This window comes from Mauremys reevesii, linkage group 3 (assembly GCF_016161935.1).
Source record: "Mauremys reevesii isolate NIE-2019 linkage group 3, ASM1616193v1, whole genome shotgun sequence".
Classification (NCBI taxonomy): domain Eukaryota; kingdom Metazoa; phylum Chordata; order Testudines; family Geoemydidae; genus Mauremys; species Mauremys reevesii.
Genome location: NC_052625.1, coordinates 87,048,127 through 87,072,073, shown reverse-complemented (window position 1 = coordinate 87,072,073; position 23,947 = coordinate 87,048,127). Strand labels below are relative to the sequence as shown.

At 45.3% G+C, this 23,947-nt stretch overlaps 1 protein-coding gene across 9 annotated transcripts in view; it reads right to left on the bottom strand.

Annotated features, from left to right (window-relative positions):
* Positions 1-1,168: 1,168 nt before the first annotated feature.
* LOC120400567 overlaps positions 1,169-23,947 on the bottom strand; it is a 118,938-nt gene continuing 96,159 nt past the window's right edge. For 7 of the 9 annotated variants that reach the window (XM_039529286.1, XM_039529283.1, XM_039529285.1 and 4 more), the window contains 6 exons: positions 20,874-20,939; positions 18,274-18,380; positions 8,776-8,836; positions 4,789-4,991; positions 3,929-4,061; positions 1,169-1,641 (listed from right to left, as the gene is read on the bottom strand). In XM_039529286.1, coding sequence (XP_039385220.1) covers positions 1,579-1,641; positions 3,929-4,061; positions 4,789-4,991; positions 8,776-8,836; positions 18,274-18,380; positions 20,874-20,939 — 633 coding nt within the window. In that variant the 3' untranslated portion in view covers positions 1,169-1,578. The remainder of the gene's footprint in view (positions 1,642-3,928; positions 4,062-4,788; positions 4,992-8,775; positions 8,837-18,273; positions 18,381-20,873; positions 20,940-23,947) is intronic. The other 2 variants (XM_039529289.1, XM_039529290.1) reach the window with 2 other exon arrangements.

Genomic DNA, 23,947 nt, shown 5'->3' with positions numbered 1-23,947 from the left:
TTTATTAAAATACTCTGGCTGTCAAGGTACTCACTTCTTCAAATTGAAACTTGCAATGGAGTTTTTACACAGCAGTGGGAATGCTTGATAGCTATGGAGATTACTGACCCTAGCAGTTGTCTTCAGCATGTTGTCTTCTGTCTTTAGGATATTCTCTTTGATGGTAATGCACTATGAAGGAATATTTACTTATCAGGTGTGCAGTGGTGATTGTATCTATATACAATAACATGTAACACCAACCCCATTCTTCCAACTTGTAAAGTCATGAAAAGTAATTCATATTCAGCCATGCATAAATTGCATGAAAGTTGGCCAGTTTGGTCGAGGGATGGATATATTAGCTAAACTTGTTCTAAACATCACAGCTGTAAGATGGGTAGGAAAACTAAAGATACTACATTTCCTAAAGAATCAGATAAACCATCTTTATATGTTTTAAGTATGTAAAACTTTGATCAATTTAAAACATTGCCTTTAATATCTCACTCATGATGGATGATTTTCTATGGATGTTTCCCTCCTGTTCGCCTCTGGACCTTCACAGGTGGGTAGATCTTTACTGCAGTAATTGGAAGCAGCAGAACTGTCAGTCAAGGAAGCAGTGCCTGAGGGGACCTACTCATCAACGGACAGCCTCAAATTATTTTGCCTCCCAAGTAGTCTGATTATGACACCTATGAGTTGCTTGCACTCTTTCAGTAGAGCACCATTATTTCACTTGGTGTTTTTTCAAGTCTGCTCTCTCTCCCCTGCTGAGTTGGTCTCTCCTCTCACAGTGCTAAGTGTCCTCCTCTGCCCCAAGAGCCATTGATGTTTGGTTTGCAAAATGGCTGATGAGCCCACTTGTATATGAAGTGCAAAGTCTCCCACAGCATGACACACAATAAGCTTCTTGTATCCAATACAAAACAAACATCTGAAACTGAGCATATTTAATTTAATAGTGAATGCTTAGATGCTTACACTATAGATTTACAGGTAGATTTTTAGATTAAAGAACTATGAGTTAAGTGAATTTCTGACCAAATGCCCATAAGTAGCCTGTCTGCCTTCTTTGATTAAGTGAAAGCGTGTTTTGCATCTAAGTCATTGTTTATCTTAAACTAGATTTCTCTAGTATTGTTAAAACTCCCTCCTTTGATTTCATTGCTCAGCCTGCAAGAGCTCAATGAGAAATTGTTTATTTCATCACACAAGTATAACCTGCTACTACAAAAGCATCAACTAGTTCATTGGTGTATGTTCTAACAATACTGTAGATCAGTTAAAGATTAGGAACTCAGCCAAATTGTACAGTAAATTATCTATTTTCACAAGACACATTTATCTGTTTTGAACCATTCCATAGTAGCACTGCTGTAGAGCCAAATCCTGCTCTAAATAAAGTGAATGACAACATTCAGATTGTCTTCAATGAGACCAAGATTTTGGCCTGTAGAAAGTTGTTACATTCAGTATAGTGATTTCATAATATAGGTACATTACAGTAGGTGTGGGATACAGCATAAAGATCTACATCAAGCTGCAATTTCATTGCTGTTGTGAGTTTCTGTATTTTAGTCATCCTTTTCCTCTTTAGAAAATGGATTCTTCTTTGTCCACATAATTAGTCCAGTAGGTAACTGTTGACTTAGCTTCCTAAAATTAAAAAAAAAAAAATCATAGATGTATACATCTGTTAGTCTGAATAATCAACATTTGTGGTTGTAACAGTCATAGCATGCCATAATACTTTGTTATAAAATGTCTATTTCTCTGTTGTCACCTTGCCTCATGGGAGTAGTAGTTTGGATTCCCATTTCCTCCCCCAATAGGCTGAGCTTCCTTGCCAGAGTACATCTCCCAGCATACAATGTGGTCACCCCTCTGGCCAAGTTGTGTGGTGTGCCTTGAGAGTCACATCAATTGCATCATGGGTGATCAGACTCCCAAACTACAACTCCCATGAAGCAATGCAACACACATGGAAATTATTGAACTGACTGAATGAACCTTTTTGGGGGGTTCAGTTCAACTAACCAAAATGAAACATTTTTGGCTTGGGAATGTTGAAATGTTTCATTTTGATCCAAAATGAGAAACTGTTTTGCCATTTCTAAACAGACTTTCGTTGGAATTTCCATTTTGCAAAAACTGATATTTCAATTTTTTTGTCCCAGTTTGGGATAAAAACGGTAAAGTATTAGAATTTCTGACAGGACAAAAATTCTGAATTTTTGCTCAGCTCTACTTTTGATGCCCTCAAGTAGACCTATATTAGTGGCCTATATATGAATAAAGGGATTTTTTAAAATGGGAGATTGTCAGAGCTAAAGCTTTAGGATTCGCTTTAAAGTGGAAGATGCCCATAGAAGCCCATCCTCTCATTCTAATGTTTGGCAGAAATGTTTGTAACATTTAAGGTCAGAGTCCTGCAGTCTTTACTCACAACTCCTACTGAAGTCAGCTGCAGGGGAGGAGAGATTCCCTTTGTAAAAGCTAGGCCCAATGTGACTATAGTAGTGGGGGATTGCCTTGAGATTTGCACATTGAACAATCCCTCTTTCACAGTTTAAAGATTAGTTTTAGTCTCCAAATTTGCCATGATAATTTTTCCACAGGAGAATTTAGTTTTTCATTTATTTTTTTGGGACAAGAATTAATAACTTTTACATGGAACTTATTATAAAATTCCCTCTTCAAAAACTTTCACTGTTTTCCCCTCACATTTGTGGTTCTTCTCCAACTTTAAAAAAAGGTTCAGGTTTCTCATTTCACACAGCAACTGAACTTTACTGCAATAACTTTATTTCATAGTCCTGTAAACCTATATCAGCATAATTTGTCACAGCCAAAGGGTTTTGCTAAAGAAAACTGCTGGACACACTGACCATATGTCATTCTCCACACTGTTACAGAGCTGGAGATGTATGAAAAAGTGTTTTGTATGGTGGGACGGAAGTGTGGAGGAGACATGGGGAAACATGAATGTTGGGGAGATAAACAGCCACATTAGGGGAAGGAGGAAATACAGGAGAAGTATAAGGTAGGTGAGCACTAGCACTTTTCTGTCCTCTCCCCTTAATAGACAGCCCAACATGGGGCACCACTGCTCTGAACCAGTATCTGGGTGCTGGTGCCTTGGCCAGCTGGTTTCTGAGAGAGTAACTAATAACCTTTTAGGCTTTCCACCAGGAGATCTATAGCGCTTCTCTGGCTCAGAGTGGCGTAATTCTCCAGTGATCTGCAACAGGTCCATCCAGTGGAGAGGGTAGGGAAGTGCTAGTAGTACTCCCCTGCTGCTTTCTGCCTGACATGGCTGTAATCTCCCCATGTTCCCTAACATCTTTTCTCCCTCTTCCCCAGCAGGCCCACTCCCTGCCTCATGCTCCATATGTCTTGTCTTGCTCACCCCTACAGATTCCTTCTGATGCCTTGATAAACTCACCCCTCGTTGCCCCAATATAGTCCCACTCCCCCTGAAGGTTTCTGGCCAGCAAAAGGATTGGTAGCAAGGGTCGTGCTCTGGAGAAGCTCTGGTGGTGAACGCCAGGAAATTTGCCGAACCCAGACTGTCTTTGTTGTGGCAGGGTATGCTGGGCTTGTCAATGTAAGTGGCTGCAAGTTCAGTCCTCCCCTCTGCCTGACTTCCCACCATTTCAAAGGGATAAAGCAGTGGATGAATGATGCTCCTGTAAAGCAGTTTAAGTGAAAAGGATCCCCCCCCCAACTGTGTGAGTTTCTGCACGTATCTGTTGGTCACTTGGCCATATTTCTGTCCTTCACTCGATGTTCACAGCTTCCACTGATCTCAAGAGGAGCCCTCTGTGTGCACTGGAGGGTAGAATTTGATCCTATAATAGTTCTGCTCTCTGAGTACTACAAGGAACTTTTAATCTATGGGGTAAAAGTGTATGACAGCTCCTTCAGGCTATACAGCACTGACCTGATGGGGGACAAAAGAGTAAATAAAAATACATGCCACAACTGGATTGTTCAAAACCACATCTTCCATGGTAAGAGGCACAGGGATCATTTCATGTGGGACAAAGGCGCTGTTGTATTTCTTATCCTCCAAACTGTAAGACACATTCAAAACATCTTTAGAAAAGCTTACTGGAAATAGCCAGTCTAAATAATTCCTCAGTGTATTTATCTGTATTTTAGTGCTATGGTAGCAACATCATAACTATGGTTGAGATAGGAATTTTAGAACAGAAAATCTATTTTTGCTTTTCATTTTCTCCTTTGGGGTAGAGAATAGCCAACCTTTTCCCTCACTCTCTCTCAAGTTTTGGGTACATTTTAACTCCAGAATAGATAACATAAATTTTATTTGCACATGAGACTAGTTGACTGGTAAGAAATATATTAACAAGCACTCCTACAGTCAGATGAAATCAGCCTGATTTTAAAATTTCCAATTTGGCATGCATGGCACATTAATCCTGGATGAGGAGTATGTGTTTGCTTGAAGAGATCTAGTTTCAATAGAACAACATTATGGACATTTTAAAACATATCCTGAGTTTGCACAGCAGGTTGAATGTTAACTTCAGAAGCAAGCACCAGGGTGTGATGCTCTGAATATTCACCGGTGAGGATATTTGAAAGCTCACACCTACATGTATTTTAATGTGTGATTGCTCTTAAGAGCTGCAATGTTTCAAGTCAAATTTACAAAAGGAAGAAGGGAATGGGGCCCTTATTCTATATCATATAACAAGTTTCTATTTCCACTCTAAATTAAGGAGCATAGGCATAATGCACTGATTCCGGCAAATCATTTAGAGTGAGCATACTCACATTTCAACAGCTCCTTTATTTTCATGTTTCTCCTTTGAATGGTTTTTCATTTCTTTAAAAACGATGTGTGTTTTGGAGAAGCCCCTGTGATGTTGCTCGTGCTGTTTCCTATCTCGCAAAATGGGAAATGTGCTTTCCTCTATCCCTCTTTCAGTGGAGCTATTTCCAGGTTGTTTATGATGACTTGGAAACAAGTATTCCATCTTGGGATAACAGAAGCACAAGTGTAGGTTATACAAAGCAGCCCTGCATTTTCAAAGCAGAACACTGCAAACTGTTCTTGTAAAAAAACCACAAATGATATTGGAAACAAGGCAGCTGGCAACATAGTATGTTCAATTCAACCTCAAACTTGTGATTCATATTTGTTAGTTACTAGAACTATATGATCCTCTTCAGATCGATACCAGTTTTAGACTCTAAAGGAGAAGCTCTCCCAGCTCTTCTGCGACTGCTACTTCAGCTGGAATCATGCCGGTAGGGTCATACTCAGCTGATAGCCAGTTGAAGTGCCTATAAAATCCAGACCATGATATAGCTCAGTGAACCATGCAAGAGACACCTTTGAAAGAAAAGTTAATGAAATTTCTTTTTCAATCCAGCATCATAAATACCTGAAATCAGTGTAATACTAAAGACAGATACAGCCTTCAGGGACTGTGCTGCTTTTTGGTATTTTTCAATAAACAGGGATCTCCAGTCATTTAGAAGAGAAGAGAAACTTATGTATTGCTTAGTTCCTTTTAATTTGAAATAATGTTTCTTATTTATGATAATAATCTGTCACACATCAAATGGGAATTCAAGAGATTATTTTTAGCAGAATTAGATTGGCTTAGTCCCTCAAATTCTCCCTTCAACTTTCATATACTTCTATAGCTTTTATTAGAAAAAAAAATCTAGTGCCTCGTTTTTATGGCATTTTACAAACATAGGGGCTACTGCTGATTCCATTGAGTCAATGGGAATTTTACTTTTTACTTCAGTGGAACTAGGACTGGACCCAGAGGGGGAAAAAATTGTTTCTCTGCCTTGAAGAGCTTTTGCATTATTTTAGCCATAATACATAACTACAATGTTACAATAAGAACTGTTTGAATTATTCATAGCAATAAGATCAGCAGACCAGTTTCATGGGTGGGAGAGTTTTGATTAGCTCCTTGTGGAACCAGACATCTTTAGAACGTAGACCCCTCCTCCCTCTGGTTGCTCCGATGCCCACTGGCCAGCTAGAAGGAGTCAGGAGCCAATTATCTCCTTGCTCCCCACAATCACTAATTTAAACCCATGTCCAGGGTTTCTTGAGTCTGGTGCCCCATTTTAGCTGAACTCAGCCTCCCTCTCCACAGTTATATAGGACCTGTGTTTTTAGGATGTCGTGGGTCTGACCAGTCACCTGGGTCAGGAAGGAATTTTTCCCATCAGGGCCAAACTGTAGGTGAGCATGTGAGTTTTTTTTCGCCTTATAACCTCACCGAGACACAGTTAGGTTAAATAGGAATAGGACTTAACATTAGGAATCGTAGGACTACTTAATCCATTGAAACTTGTAGCTGGTGTCCAGTGCAGATAAAAGGCCAAAAGGGCCAGTACCCAGAAATAAGAGACCTGGAATTTCACTAATGGACCTCAGGCCTATGGGGAAAAGGGAGACCTGAAGTCTTCACAGAGCCAGGTCCCTCTTTGATACTTCTATCCTCTTCACAGGGAGCAGAGCGAGAGGATTCAGCAGAGCTGGCTGAATCCTAGGGGTAGGCAGTGCAGAGTCTAGCCTGCGATATGGGCTACATGATAGGAGCACTGTAAACCCCACATTGGATCCTCTTCTGAAGCCTGGTACAGGGAGACAGGGCAGTAACACTGGGGAGGGGTGCTAGGTTTAGTAAAGTTGTGGCTGGCTGCTTAAATTCCATCCCAATGTCTGTCCTCAGCCACCTGCATGTCCTGATCGATTCATCCAATGGATTCTAACATATGTATTGAAATAGATTATTCAGTTATACATTTTGTCATTATTTGAACAGCTCTATAGATAACTGAATAATAATTTGTATATGATTTATTCAATACATTTTCCCCATTAATTGTTAAATTATTTATTAGTAAATAACTTTTCTCATTATATTACCAGTTGTGATTTCAGACAGACAGAGCAAACTGCTTATGGTGAACTAAGATACAGAAAAACTCCAGTTATAGTGAAGTAGAATGAAAGTTCCTAACAGTTTCTGTGCCATGCAATGTGCAAACTGCAATTCCCGTTACACTGAGCCTCTGCTAAGAGTAAAGCTTTTCTATTAAAAAAAATCAAAAACAAAAACCCAATTTCACTATAAAAGGGCTTCACTGATGACTCAAGATCTTAATACAAATTGGCAAGTGTAGGAAGGAGATGTAAAGAGAATTTTCACACACAAAAAGGTGATATAATCAAGCCCAAAATTTTAAGATTGCGGTGTTTAGAGTTAGAACCTAAAATCCATATTTAGGCAATTAAACAAGTGACATGATTTTCAAGGGTGCTCAGCACCCACCGCTCCACTGAAAAACAGGTCACTTATTTAGCGATTTAAGACCCTGATCCTGCAAACACTGATGCATATTTGCAGTATCAGGGCGTAAATATGGATTTAGGAACCTAATTCTAAACCATTCGGGTCTAGAAAGATTGGTCCTACTTCTCTTTTTAAACACTTAAGAAAACAGCATTAACAGTAGAGTAATCTATGCAAGTAATGTCCAAAAGCCCCAGAAAATGTTTTAGTGAAAACCATCTCTTACACACAATTGTATGCAACAACATGGTTTTTTAATCTGTTCTGTGTGGAAAGGATGCTTCTAAAAGAATATTGCCTAGGGGAAGTCATACAATCTTTATTTTACAATCTTTATTTTTCTACATCACTGCTCACATTCTCTTATGTTAGGTCCCACTTACATGGTGGTGACACAGGTTATGTTTGCACCACATCTTTTTAAAGTTGTATAACTAAACTTGGAAGGATGAGATTTTTCATCAGTAAACATCAATTTTACCATACACAGTCCCAAACACAAGAAAAAATATTTCCATCAATAATAATCAAAATATACAGATGGGCAAAGAAAGGAAAATTCTGCTTGAGAACTTATAAGTTTGATTTAAGAATATTTACTCTGTATATTTTGACATGTGATGTTGACAATGTGTGTTTTACTAGTTATAAAAGCTTTAACTTTTTGAATCTCAATGTCTAGTGTCATTAAATAATCACTGTCTGACTGCCCTCATTGTCTGGCCCCTGTGTAATTTCCTGCAACTGTGAAAATTTAAAAACAATAAAAATCTAAAAAGGCTTAAAATAAATATTGATATCTGTCAAAATTATAAACAAATAAAAATCAAATTCTGCCAAGCCTAGGTATAACCAAGTCCCCTGATAATGCCTTACTCTACTCCCCTGCTTTTAGCTAACATGTAATACTGCAGAAGGAGATTGAAAACGGGGGAGGAGAAAAATTGTGGCCCCACTAAAGTTGATGGGAATTTTGCCATTGACTTTAATGAAGTCAAGATTTCACTTGGGGTTTAGTTCTAAGTTTATTTTAGCTGTTACGTAAGTAGGAAGCTAATAGGGCTGGACTGATTCAGGCATAATACACATAGGAATTGTGCAAACTTCCGCACATAGTTCTGTCAACGACCCTCTGGCCTGAACCCTATATTTCAATCCTGGGCCTCTACAGAGACTATAAATTGTAACAAATTGTGTGGTGGTTTTGTAAGGTGAAAGGCCAGTGCACAAATCCACATACCTACCACTGATCTGTCTGATATGCAGTCTGGACTGTGAAGAATACTGTAAAGCTTTAAAATAAAAACATTCTAGGCTTGTAGCATTTGTAGTGACAGTCAAGAAAAGCGCTTTAGCTATTACTTTGCCTCGGTGAATTATTCATTAAAAAGCAGAAGGTATAGATGATAGCAATGACCATTTGACTACTAACCAGATCATGGACACTGTGCTCTTTTTCAGCAACTGCGAACTGACCATTTTTCTCCAGCAGTCTGTTCCAGGTAGCACCAAACAGAGAAAAGCAAATTTAGAAGAAAGGAGTCAGGATCATCACTCTTTGAATACACAGCAGATGTTATCATAACTAGAGCTGAGCAAATATTTAATTGGTCAGACTGGTGGCCATGCGGGGGGAGGGGGGGCAGGGAAACCCGCTTTGGTTAATTTCAAATCAAAACTGAATTGTTTTTCTCATCTAAATGAAAAACTGGAAAACAATAGATTCAGATAGAATTAACTTGAAATGAAATATCATTTTGAAGTGAACCATTTTGACTTAATTATAAAAAGAGGGAAATTTTTTTAATACAACTCTAACCACTTACTGAATATGACCCAAATTAGCGGATAGATGTGGTCACTCCGAAACTCCATTTTTTGGCATATTTACCAGTCTCTTAAAAAAAAAATTGCCCAGCTCTAATGATAACTCCTACATGGTGTTCTTTGACAGTCGCCTCTGTCCATTCCCATTTACAGATATGCCATCTGACATTGAGCTGCGGAACCACCTTGAAAACCTGTGTCTGCTGGGAGGGCACACAAAAGATCTTGTGAGAAGATGACATCATTGCCCTACTTTGAATGAAGGACTGCAACCACCTCAGTTCCTTCTCCCTAACTACAGAGTCCTCACGTTATACAGAGCTCTGGGCAGAGGGGAAGGCAGATGGGTAGTGTGAATGCACAGACGTGACTCTTGAAGAACGACAGTTTGCTGGTAAGTTTTTCTTTCTTGTTTGAGGCCCTCTGTGCATTCTCACTTATGGGAGATTAGCAAGTAGTGCCCCACCAGGTGGATGGTGGATGAGGAGTTCTTAGACAAATATGAACTGTAGCATTGCTCTCCCAAACTGGTCATTGGACACGCAATGCTAAAGCCAGGGAGTAGTTTTGTAATAACTGGGCCTGCACAATTACAGTAAACGTGTTCTTAACTGTAAATACTGTAAGAACATTTATTAGCTGTCACAAAGCTATAACAACAAATGCCGATGGGAAAATGTGCAAAAGCAAGAGACTGAAATAGTCTAAACACAAAGGACAACTGATATAAAACTCAAGGACTGTATTAAAATTATGCCTGGTAAGTGTAAGACCAGAAATTAATGAACCAAAATTGGTGCATTGGAAAGTATGCCTAGTGAGTGAACAAAATAATGAAGGAATGGACTATTCCGCCCATCACTACCTTTTTGGGGTCCTAAAAAAGAGACTGTGGGCTGAAAATTAGCAGAGGCTGCTGGAACGCTGGCTGGCTGGAAAAAGGGGAAGAAATAAGCTCCATCATTGTCACCCTTGCCATCTCCTGGGACCCTGGACCGTCTTCATCCTAATCCTGAGATGTCCTGACCAGACCAGGCCAGGCCAAGAGAGGGACCCAGATGACATCTCCAGCTGTACTGGCTACTTCTGAATCCCAAATACCACCTGGGATGGGAGACTTTATTCTCCACCCCACCCCACCCATCCCTCGTGTGTCCTTTTCCTTCCCCACCTTACTTCTTTTCTTTCCTATCCCTCTCCTTTTGTTTAAGGAAAGTCTGGCTTAGCGAGCCAAGACTTCATATTTTGCAATGCTGCTGTGAGCCTCTGACTAGAAAGAGGCAGTTAAATACAGTGCCCTAAACAGTCATATGCTGGTACAAGTTTGTCAGGTCTCGGAAGGTATGTCTACACTGCAATTAAAAACCTGCGGCTGGCCCATGGCAGCTGACTTGGGCTCACAGAGCTCGGACTAAGGGACTGTTTAATGGCTGTGTAGACATTTGGTGTCAGGCTCTAGGACCCAACAAGGTGGGGTGAGGGGGTCCTGGAGCTCGGGCCCAAATGTCTATACTGCAATTAAATAGCCCCTTAGCCCAAACCCCGCAAGCCTGAACCAGCTGACATGGTCCAGCCACCGGTGTCTAAGTTCAGTGTAGACATACCCAGAATGGCTAATAAGACTATGTGCTGTGCCTGTGTTTTTCCAGCGGTGGGGTTACAAATCAGAGTCGACATCAGTGACAAAAGCTGCATTTTCTGTCTTTGCTGTTCTTTTCTTTCCTCTTTTGGAAACGGGACTGGACTTCAGCAGCAGCAGCAGCAACAATGGCCGCTCCAGCCCATCGCAACTAACTTCTTCTCTTTTCCTCAAAAGGAAAGTTTTTTCCATCTTTGGTATTTTCTAAAAGACAGTTAGACTAAGGGGGTTTTCCTTCTAAAGACCCTCTCCAGCTAAAGGAAAAAGGAAGTGATGTTGTTAAAAGCCTTACTTAATACACCTCTACCCCGATATAATGCTGTCCTCGGGAGCCAAAAAATCTTACTGCATTATAGGTGAAACCGCGTTATATTGAACTTGCTTTGATCCGCTGGATCGCACAGCCCTGCCGCCCCGGAGCGCTGCTTTACCGCATTATATCTGAATTGGTGTTATATCGGGTCGCGTTATATCAGGGTAGACGTGTACTTTACATTTCAAATGCTTTACCTGTTTTTCCTTCTTCTTCTTCGAGTGATTGCTCCTATGCATTCCAGTTAGGTGTGTGCGCCGCGCGTGCATGGCATCTCGGAACTTTTTACCCTAGCAACCCCGGCGGGCCGGCTGGCGCCCCCTGGAGTGGCGCCGCTATGGCGCCCATTATATACCTCAGCCGGCCCGTCCGCTCCTCAGTTCCTTCTTACCGCCCGTGATGGCCAGTTGGAACTGTGGAGTGCTCTCTGTCCTCCACAACCCTAGCTCTCGCTACTTCTTGTTGTACATAGTTTGTTTAGTGTTAGTATAGTTAGTTCAGTAGTTAGTTAGTATTTTAGGTAAGGATAAGGGGGGTATTTCCTCCCTTCCCTTCCCCGGTGCGGGCTCATGCCCAAGGCACCGGGCTTTAAGCCCTGCGCAGCGTGCCAGAGGCCTATGCCGGTTGGTGACCCTCACGGCTCCTGCCTCCGTTGCCTGGGCGAAGGACACCGCACGGACAAGCGTGCTATCTGTTCAGCATTCAAGCCGCGGACCCGTAAGGAGCGGGACATTCGCCTAAAACAGCTCCTTATGGAGGCGTCCCTCCAACCCCCGGCACCGTCCGCGCCGGCACCGAGGGCTTCATCGGTGCAGAGTGCACCCGCGGCACCGAGCCGTTCCGGCACCGCGGCCCCAGTACCTAAGCCTGCGGCTAAGAAGACCCGGCACCGCTCGCTTTCGCCCTCCGACAAGCAAAAGCTGCTGAAAGCAGTGGCAAAAGCCCGCATGGAGGACGCCGCGAGAGTGGCTGCGGCCATGCGTAAAGCGTGCCCTGGGCCCTCGACTCCGGCACCGCAAGCGCCGTCGAGTCCGGCATCGCCGCGCTCCCCGGCACCGACCGTGGTTGAGCCAAGGCTGCCATTGACGCCGGAGACATTCTCCTCCGCGCGTGAGCTAATCCGGCTCATAGAGGCACCGAGCCTCCGGCCCCCGGCAGCACCGGTGCGGGCTGTCGCCTCAGTGGGGAAACCGGCCAGAATGACACGGCCGCCCTCTCTGGACGAACAGCACGGAAGGCGCTCCCGGTCCCGGTCCCGTTCCCGGCGCAGGTCGCCGTCCCGTCGTTCGGGATCTCGACGCTGCTCCTCATCCCGGCACCGAGCACCATCCCGACGCCAGTCTGAGTCCCGGTACCGCTCTCAATCTCGGTACCGGTCGTACTCCCGGCACCGATCCAGGTCCCGGTCACCGTACCGTCGATACCGCTGGAGGTCTCCATCCCGGCACCGTTCACGGCACCGCGACTCTCGAAGTCATTCCCGGCACCGCAGATCCCGGTCCCGGTCGAGCTCCCGGCACCGAGGTGGCCGACGGTCACGATCGCCGTCCCGCCGGCGATACTCGTATCGACCCTCGGCGCCGTCGGCAGAGGGACTCCCGTCTTCAGCGGTTCAATCCCTCGGCGCCTCGGCACCGCCCTGGCCTTCCCGCCCAGCATCGGTGGCCTCCGGTGTGGATGATACCGCCCACCCGTTGCCGACCCCACAAGGACTCCATCATGAACAGTGGGGCTACTGGGTCCCCTGGGCGCATCATGAGGCGCAGGGCATCCCATTTCCCTTGCGGGATGTGACCACCGGGACGAGGGTCCCCGAGGCGACAGTTAGCCAGCCGCCTCCCTCTCCTCCGCACGAGCCCTCCGCTCCTCCGGATCGCCAATCAGCCACACCGCACGACTCAGCGGAGGCTCAACCACCAGCCCCGGCGCCAGAGCCAATCGCGCAGGGCATATCTTCATCGTCCTCGCCGGACGAGGCGGTGGCAGGTGCTGCGGCCAACGAACCCCCGCCCATTGACCTTCGGGCCTTCCAGGACCTGCTTCGCCGAGTGGCGACAGCCATGGGTCTCCCCGTCGCGGAGGTCCAAGAGGACGAGGACCCGATCACCAATGTGGTGGGCGCGGACACTCCCGTCCAAGTGGCATTGCCCTTCGTAAGGACAATTCAAAAAAATGCCACTACGCTCTGGCAGACCCCCGCTTCCATTCAGCCCACAGCACGCGGGGTCGAGCGTAAGTACTCAGCCCCCCCAACGGGCTATGAGTACCTCTACTCCCATCCAACCCCGGACTCCCTGGTCGTTCAATCCGTCAACGACCGCGAGAGGCACGGCCAACCTGCCCCTGCGCCCAAGTCCAAGGACGCCCGACGCATGGACCTGCTCGGCCGTAAGGTCTACTCCGCAGGGGGCTTACAAATGCGGATTGCAAACATCATGGTCCTTCTCGCCAGGTACGTCTTTGATATCCTGACGTCCCTGGCGAAGTTCACGGAGCTCCTGCCATCAACATCCCGCCAGGAGTTCTCGGCCTTGTTGGACGAGGGAAAGAAGTCCTCCAGGTCCTCTATCACGGCCGCCCTCGACGCCGCGGACTCCGGGGCTCGGACCTTGGCATCCGGCGTGACGATGAGGCGCATCTCCTGGCTGCAGTCCTCCACCCTGCCGCCGGAGGTGCAGTATACCCTCCAGGACCTCCCCTTCGACACCCAGGGTCTGTTTTCCGAAAAGACGGATTCTCGGATCCAGACCCTGAAGGACGGTCGCATCGCCATCCGTACGCTCGGGATGCACACGCCGGCGACGCAGCGCAGGCCCTTCCGGCCGCAACCCCCCCGCTACCAACAGCGCTATCGGCCGTATGTTAGCCGGCGACCGGCCCAGAACCGCCGTCGTCCGTCAGGCAATCGGCGGAACCAGGGGCAGGCCTCGTCCAAGGCCCCCCAGGGGGCCAAGCCTGCTTTTTGATGGGACGCTCGAGGACGGCCCATCTCTCTCCCTACCGGATCCTACCCCCTTATTTTACAACCGCCTTTCCCATTTCTTTTCGGCGTGGTCCCAATTAACAACGGACAACTGGGTGCTGCAGACAGTCCAGTCGGGATACCGCCTTCAATTTGTTTCGCCCCCGCCTTCCCACCCACCCTCCCTGTCCCTCTTCAGGGACCCCTCTCACGAGCAAGTCCTCTTACAAGAGGTCCAGACTCTGTTGAGCGTGGGTGCCATAGAAGCAGTGCCTCAAGACAGGCAGGGCAGGGGATTCTACTCCCGTTATTTCCTTATCCCCAAAGCGAAAGGCGGGCTACGTCCTATCCTGGACCTTCGCGAGCTGAACAAGTACCTGCTCAAGCCCAAGTTTCGCATGGTCACCTTGGGGACCATCATTCCCTCTCTGGATCCGGGAGATTGGTTTGCCGCCCTCGACATGAAGGACGCTTACTTCCATGTCGCCATCTATCCTCCTCATCGACGTTACCTCCGATTTGTGGTTGGCAACACCCACTACCAGTTTGCTGTGTTGCCATTCGGTCTCTCCACCGCACCGAGGGTCTTTACCAAATGCATGGCGGTGGTCGCCGCAGCCCTCCGCCGTTGTCAGATACACGTGTACCCATATCTAGACGACTGGCTGGTTCGCGGACAATCTCGACAACTCGTGATGGCCAGATGGCGGAGATCCGGTCCCTCTTCCGCGGGCTCGGCCTCCTCATCAACGTCGAGAAGTCCACTTTGATTCCTTCTCAGCGCGTGGAGTTCATCGGAGCGGTCCTCGACTCCACCATAGCCAGGGCCTGTCTCCCTCGCGCCCGCCACCAGACGATGGTCGCCTTCATCATGGACCTAGTCACCTTCCCGACCACGACGGTGCGCTCCTGCCTCCGCCTCCTGGGCCACATGGCGGCATGCACGTATGTGACCGCTTACGTGCGGCTCCACCTCCGCCCGTTCCAGTCCTGGCTCGCGTCGGTGTACCGGCCGCATCGAGACCCGATCAATATGGTGGTGACGGTCTCCAGAGCGACCCTCGAGTCCCTCCGATGGTGGCTCGACCCGGAGATCGTGTGTGCCGGGGTCCCGTTCCACCCTCCGCGCCCGTCCGCCACGCTCACCACGGACGCCTCGGCACTCGGTTGGGGGGCTCACTTGGGCGGTCTCCACACCCAAGGCCTCTGGTCGACCCAGGAGCTCGCCCTGCATATCAATGTCCGCGAGCTGCGAGCGATCCGTCTAGCCTGCCGAACTTTCTGCCCCCACCTGCAAGGCCGATGTGTGACAGTGTTCACGGACAATACAACAGCAATGTTCTACGTCAACAAGCAGGGCGGAGCACGCTCCTCCCCCCTCTGCAGGGAGGCGATGCTCCTGTGGGACTTCTGCGTGACCCACTCCATTCACCTGCAAGCGTCCTTTCTTCCAGGAGTGCAGAACACGCTGGCCGACCGTCTCAGCAGGTCGTTCCTCTCCCACGAGTGGTCCCTCCGTCCAGATGTCGTCCACACAATCTTCCGGAGGTGGGGGTTTCCCCAGATAGACCTATTCGCCTCCAGGAGAACAGGAAGTGCCACCGGTTTTGTTCATTCCAGGGTCGCCGCCAGGCTCCTGTCCGACGCCTTCCTCTACCCCTGGACGGATCGCCTCCTCGCCTTCCCTCCATTTCCGCTCGTGCACCGAGTGCTCCTGAAGCCGGAGGACAGAGCCCACGTCATTCTCATAGCGCCGGCCTGGCCGAGGCAGCACTGGTACACCCGGCTGCTCGAGCTCTCCGTTCGGGATCCCATCCCCCTCCCGTCGTGGCCGGACCTCATCACCCAGGACTTCGGCAGACTCCGCCATCCGAACCTGCAGTCCCTCCATCTTACAGCTTGGTACCTGAGTGGTTGACCCACGCAGAGAGGGACTGTTCAGCGGCAGTTCAGCAAGTCCTGCTTGAAAGTCGAAAGCCTTCCACTCGCTCCACTTACCTCGCGAAATGGAAGAGGTTCGCGCTTTGGTGCGATCAGCGAAGTCTGAATCCATTCGTAGTTCCGGTACCTACCATCCTCGACTACCTTTGGTACCTTAAGGAGCAGGGTCTTGCAGTCTCCTCATTGAAGGTTCACCTGGCAGCAGTGTCCGCCTTTCGTCCATCGCTGGAAGGTCGGTCCATCTTCTCCAACCAGATGGTTTCCCGCTTCCTTAAAGGCCTGGACCGCTTGTACCCGCCGGTGCGGCGTCCTGCCCCGACCTGGGATTTGAACCTCGTCCTGGCCAAGCTGATGGGTCCCCCCTTCGAGCCCTTGGCCACGTGCTCCCTGCTCTACCTCTCCTGGAAGACAGCTTTCCTCGTCGCCATTACATCCGCGAGACGAGTCTCTGAGCTTCGCGCACTAACGGTGGGTCCACCTTACACCGTCTTCCATGCAGACAAGGTACAGCTTCGACCGCATCCGGCCTTCCTCCCCAAGGTGGTATCGGCCTTCCACCTCAACCAGGAGATCTTCCTCCCAGTCTTCTTCCCGAAGCCGCATGCCTCGCCTCGGGAACAACAGCTTCACACCCTGGACGTCCGCAGGGCGCTTGCCTTTTACATCGAGCGGACGAAGCCTTTCAGGCGTTCGACCCAGCTGTTTGTGGCCGTCGCCGACCGCATGAAGGGTGAGCCGGTCTCCTCCCAGAGAATTTCCTCCTGGGTCACTGCGTGCATTCGGACCTGCTACGAGCTTGCTCGCGTGCCGCCATGCCGCCTCACCGCTCACTCGACAAGGGCGCACGCCTCATCGGCCGCCTTCCTGGCCAATGTTCCACTCCAGGACATCTGTCGAGCGGCCACCTGGTCTTCGGTCCACACCTTCGCCTCCCACTACGCGTTGGTGCAACAGTCTCGAGACGACGCAGCCTTCGGCTCCGCGGTATTATACTCCACCACGTCTCACTCCGACCCCACCAGGTAAGGCTTGGGAATCACCTAACTGGAATGCATAGGAGCAATCACTTGAAGAAGAAAAGACGGTTACTCACCTGTAGTAACTGTTGTTCTTCGAGATGTGTTGCTCCTATCCATTCCAGACCCGCCCTCCTTCCCCACTGTCGGAGTAGCCGGCAAGAAGGAACTGAGGAGCGGACGGGCCGGCTGAGGTATATAATGGGCGCCATAGCGGCGCCACTCCAGGGGGCGCCAGCCGGCCCGCCGGGGTTGCTAGGGTAAAAAGTTCCGAGATGCCGTGCACGCGCGGCGCGCACACCTAACTGGAATGGATAGGAGCAACACATCTCGAAGAACAACAGTTACTACAGGTGAGTAACCGTCTTTTTTTCTCTCTCTTTAATAAAAGGTAAAAAAAAATAATGCGTTTGCCATGGTATCAAGAAGGCTAAGGACTCTGTAAACCAAACCTTATTTTAAACGGTTTAATACTGGACAGTGACTGAGTCGTTAACACCTTTAACTCTTTGGGCCCATTTATTCCATCTATAGTAATACAACAGTAGTATCTGGTGAAGGTGTGCGCTGAACTCAAAGTTAATGCTTTGCAGATCTCCACTAGGGGAACCTACGTAAGCCAACCCCACTGACAGGTGGCACTCATAGAACAAGTCTTTAAACCAGGAAGTACTGCTTTCCTAGCTAAAATATAGCAATGCTCTCTACACTCCCCACTCCAGAATAAGCATCTCTGTTTGGTAATGGGTTCTCCCTGGCATCTCTCCCGATATGCTACAAATAATCGATGAGACTTTCTAAAGGGCTTGGTCTTTTTCAGGAAAAGGAAAATTACCCTCTTTACATCCAGGGACCTTAACAGTAGAAGCTGAGGCATGGAAGGACTTTAGGCAACTATAGGGTTAGACTGAAGCTGGTTTTGAGGGTTTCAGTGGCATCTAAATGTGTGGGACTTATGTGGCTAAAATGGCAGTTGGGCACTTAAGTCCCCCTTGGAATCCCATCCTTAGTTTATCTGCCTTGGAAAGATGAAGGGCTCAGCCAACCCTCCTAGGATTTGTACCAATGACTCCAAGGAGTATTCAAACCTCATGTGTCGACCATTAATTGACTTATGAACTATATCAGCTAACACAGCTGTGTGTTAAGAACAGAAAAATACAGCACATGAAAATGTTCCAACTTAACTTACACAAACATCTTCATACAGTTTGTTCATGACATTAACTGACCTCTTGGAAGATGTCATATTAAGAAGGGCGAGATGATACATATGATGCAAGTAAATCAGCTGTCGTTCATGGTGGAAATGCTTCCTAGTCCTTTTGCAAGGTTTGCTCTGTAAATAAAAAAATAGCATGTAACAACTTACAAAGTACGAGCTTACTGAGCAGAAGATTGAAAACTCAAAGCAACTTTTATATTTAGGAAGAATGAAAGACAATGATTGCTTTTAGGTTTCTGTACTAACTCTTACGTCCTGAAATATCTGTGCACTTGATTCATTTGAAAAAGTTTTGAGCTTTGCACTCAGTAGATCCTATTACCAATACTGAAACAATCTCATTTATTACAATGACATAAACCCAAACTAACAATACAGAAGTCAATTTACACCTCGTATGTCAGATCAGGGTGAGCCCAGTAAAGTTTATTTTTTAATTTAGTTTAATTTTTATCAAAGGAAACGTACGTTTTCATATAACATACATTTTTAAAACCGATACTTTTAACATTCACAGTCACTTGCAACACACTTCCAGCTGCATTTAGCTTTCCCTAAACTTCTAGCTGTCTAGTGCACTGCAACGGCTTATCCTAATAGGCAGTGCCTTCCTTTTATTTTGAGAAAGTCCATTCCTATCACTTTGTGGCTGGTCTGGTTACTCACAAGTCCCCCCCCAATACGCTTCTCCCAGTTTGCATAGCATTCAAATGCTTTCTACATTAATAACTACATCTGAATAAGAATTTTTAGCTCTAATCATATTTTATCATTACATGGATCTCTAATTGATTCATAAATTTGGCCTTCTTTGTAAACTGAACAATTCTCAGCACCCAGGGATTGAGTTAGCCGATAACACTTCCATAAATAAAACAAAATAGAGAAGGAGTTTTATTTTTAATACAAATTGTTTGGTTTCTGGAGCTTTGAGCTACTTAAGGGCCCAGTCTAAAGCCCATTAAGTGAATCGGAGTCCTTCTACTCTCTACAATGGCTAGTGTATGTGTTTTAAATTTTATTTAAGAAAAATTGACTTAATATACTATGTTCTCAATCCTCTAATGAGCTCTGCATGGACAGATGCCTGTGCTTCAATAATCTGCCTATGTGGAGCTCATTGCAGGGTCAGAGCATATATATATATGCTATGAAGAACACCACCGTGGAACCATACATCCATCTAGCTGTTGATTCTAAGTTCCTTGTGGCAGGGACTCTCTCTTCACTTGTTCTGTAAAGCATTATGTACATTTATGGTGCAATTTAAATAATCATTTATAAAGGTCCATATACTGCAAAGACAACAGGACTACTCGTGCATAAAAGTTATACAGTAGAGAGCAAATACATCAATATTCATCTACTGAAATAATTTAAAAAATAGTAATTCCTCCACCCCGAAGGAAAATTATTATGGTAAAAAGACAGTCACCAAAAATCCTTCCACATTTTACTGACTAAGTTATTTTAAGTAGTATGGTCACGAAAAGGGTGCTTCTTTGTCGCTGACATTTCCTTTTCTTGTCTTATAGTTTTGCCTTTAAAGCCATGTAGACAGATGCAGATGGACAGATAGGTGGGGTTTTTTTTGTTTTCTTTTTTAAAAAGCTTTTGTGGTGAGAGTGTCACTGTAACCAAGGTTTCATTGACATGAATGGCAAACAGGCAAGTTTACAGCAAGATTAAGCTAATTGATTAGAAAGCCTGATTGTGTCCCTGAAGGGCTGGATATCCTGCATGGGCAGAGGCACTGGATTTAAAAGAAAGTTAGAAGAAGGTACAGAGTTGGACTTGTCATTTTGGAGGTAGGGTAGTGGGGGAAGAGGCTGGCTGGTGAAATAATTTTTCACTGACCACCTCCCAAGTGTGACAGAATCCCATCCACTTTTGGCACCCCACTATGCCCAAGGCCAGCTAGCCTACAGACTTTGGAGAGGGGCAGCAAGATAAATCTTTGGGATACACCCCATATTTAACTGACATTGAAGGACTAGTATGAATGGCCTCAACTCCCACCGGAGTCCATCAGAATTTTAAGGGTGCTTAACACCTTGGATTGTCAGGCCCAAAATGTTACCATGCCCAACCCATCATTCATCATTTGTAATCAATAAACCCCACAGAGCTGCTCATTTGTTGTGAGTCCACATTTAATTTTTCAGGAACAAAAACTATGTCTACAGGGCAGCTCTGAATATCGGAAATGTTAAGTAGTGGCGAGTTTCTGACAGAAAGTCAAAACCAGCTCGCCTGGCTTTGTAGTTCTCTAATCAGCCGAGTAAAGGTGACTTGTGAATTTCAGTGGCAGGAAGCAGTTTATAGTACAGTAACCTAGCCCATTGTCTGGGCTTCTTCTGCTCAGCTTCATTACTATTACCATGATAAAGACAAGTGTTTTTCCTACTTCCCTTTCTTCCCCTTCAAGTCTCTGCTTGCTCTTGACTCTTCTGAATTTCACTTTGATACTTCGACACCTTGGCTCCTCTCCCAGACAGAATAATTACAAGAGCTCAAATAAACCTTTTTCTTTCTTTCTTTCTTTTTTTTTGGTGGGGAGGGTGGGTGATGCAGAGATGTTGTGAAGATTTGCTGAAGGAAACTCACCACCTCCTGAGTTCTGGATTGCTCTTCAGGCCTTTTCTGCAATTCAGAAAGCCAAGAAAGCAGCAGCTGTGGGAAATAATTCAACTCTCAGATTTAGCATGAAACAGAGATAACCAAAGTGGGGCTCACCAAATGTGGCCCATAGCTTCACTCATCTTACACCAACAAGACCTCAAGCTTCTGCCTCGAGAAGTTCAGAAGCTGATAGTAATTTAAAGTAGCGGCAGAAAAGCCACAGTCATGTGATCCAAAAGTTAGCTAGAATATCCACCTCAGCTGCCTTGCCTCATTCAGCTGAAGAAAAGGAACAGCTAAGATTTTAAATAAGCATTGTCTACTGCTGTGACTGCATTTCTGAAACAACTGTTAGCTTGCTCAAGTGGTGTGATTCAACATAGCTGAGCAAAGCAGTTAAGAGACAGGCTGGGGATTTGAAATATCCAGCTTCAGGGCAAATATCCTGATTCCACCCATGTACATAGGCAGAGTAACTTCATTGACTTCACCGGTGGAACATAGATCAGAGTCTGACCTCATGTACAGAAGCCTTTAACCAGCCCTATTTTAATTGAAATTATATAGAACGAAATAATTAGGTCGACTTGTGCTTTGCATATAGCTATGCAGCCCCATGCACATAAATAAGGTGAATGGGTGTAAATAACAGAAGAATTTGGCCCACTGGGTGCAGATGAAACATTATTAACATAAGGAAAAAAACAAAGAGAAATGGTATTAATTTTTCAGTCTAACGGAATTCCAAAACAAGACAGCAGCCCCTACCAGCCAGCTAGGACATGGCTCAGTAATGATGCAAGGGCAAAATGCCACCTATGTCATCAACATATTTTCCTAGGGTGCCTGGGCATTCTCTGCAAGTCTCCTATGCAAATATAACAGTGCTTAGCTTATGAGATCCAGAGATCCCACGCTGCTAGGGCTGCAGACATAAATACACCAGACAACAACAAATGTATTCTAGCTCACATTATACTAAGGCATATCCCAGATTCAGCCATCACTGTTCTCTTCCTGACATCAGAACAATGGACTGTGACTTTACCAGCAATGTCCGCTGCAGCTATTACAATAGTGGCAGAGAGAGAGACACACACACACACACACACACACACTGACACACACCGACAGACTCCTTTTCTTCAATACAAAGCAAAGGTAGCCAGCTGGTGGAGAAAAGTAAAAGAGCAACATAGCAGGCATTCAATCTCCAATCCATACTGAAATAGAAAACAATACACTGTGGAACTCCTGTGTTCTGGTGACCTCATAAATCACCTTGATCCAAAATACATAAGGACTCTAGAGACCATCCTCAAGAGAAGCATTTCCTTGTATTTCCCTCTCAACATCTATTTTATTTACTAAGGATACTGACACTTATTAGGAAATGAGATTATAGAAAATAGATCTTGTTACTTTTTCTTTTTAATCTGTTTTTCACCCTTATATTGCATCTCTTCTAGAGTCTTGGGGCCTGATTCTCCTCTTACATTACTGTAGCTCTGCAGACTTCAGAGTTACTCCCGACTTACAGTGCTGTGAAATTGCAATCAGGCCCTTACGTCTTGACATGTCATCAGGCTAAGACATCATGTTATATTATAGGTAATGCACCTAAAACCATTGTGAAAGAAAAATATAGTTTCTTAGTAAAATATGCTACCGTATATTTTTCACGACCTGATCTAAGAAATGTAATACATTGTTCTAACAACACAACAAGCCCAGGAACTTTAAAGTTAATGTTATTTGTTCAGGGCCTTCCCCTATCCACAAAATTTGCAGGTGTTGCCAATGTTTTTCATTTGAAGAGCTCCCAGAAGTCTTTGTGCCAAACTGTCAACTCACCATTATTCTGTCAGCTTCCTCGTCAATTATGCCAGATTTCCAGAGAGAGAGAGAGAGAGAGAGAGAGATGCAGCCCTAAATGAAAGGTTTTAGCACTACACACAATTTCATATTATTTATCATAGTCCTATCCTATCAGGATGCAATTTTTGCCAGACACTGACTGGGGAAAAGAAACCCATTGACACATGTATAGATTCACAGATCCTGAAGGCCATGAATTTAGGAATGTTAGGGGAGTTTTTCCCTGCCAAAATTGGTTCCTGATAGGACTAGGATGATAAAATATTATGAATTTGTTTGCAGTACTTGATTTTTAAGGAACAAAATCAACACTCCTATATCTTTTCTCGGGGAGCTGTCTCGCCACATGTGTGGTTTGTACACCATTCAGTTAAATCAGAGGTCCTAAGCAGGGGAAAAATACAACAGTAAGGAGCATCAAATGGACTTATGGTACTCCCTTGGAGGAGTCTAAGTTAATAAACCATTGAATGGCTGACAGATAAAGAAAAAATATGTATATGAATTAGTGTAATAGACAATATAGATAAAGTCCTTATTTGATAAATAAATGAAGTTTAACTGGAGATTATAAATGAGTTAAAATACTCCTTTTTCCCCTGTTTCTGAACTTCACATATGAACCATTTAAACTAAAAATGATGCTATATGTACTAATGAAGTAAATTATTGTTGAGCTAGATATATTTTTTCTTTTCCTTTCAAGCTGTCCTTTTACCTTTTTCAAAAGTGTGCCTCCTGCACTTGTCTTTCATATGGGAACCCACTGAGCCAAATTCTGCTCCAGTTTATTCTGGTGAAAATCTGGAATAGTAACACTGACTTCAATGGCCTTACACTAGATTCTGATAAAAATTAAAAAAAAACAAAACCCACATAGGGCAGAAACAAGTCCCATTGTTGCAGTTAAAAAATAAAAAGCAGAGTTGTTTTATTCTTAACCATAACGGTTGAAAGATGAGTTGTTCTCATCTGTTGAGTATCTACATAAAGAAGGAAGAGACATAACATTCTTTTAAATACTTAAGATAGTTATAGGTCTTATCCTGCAGTCCTTAATCAGGCAAAATATCCTTTGGCTTCAGTGGACGTTTTACCTGAGTGACTAGTGTAGGATCAGACTCGTGAATACAAAACAAAACAAATATATTTATTGGCATAAATCACACATCAAGACACTA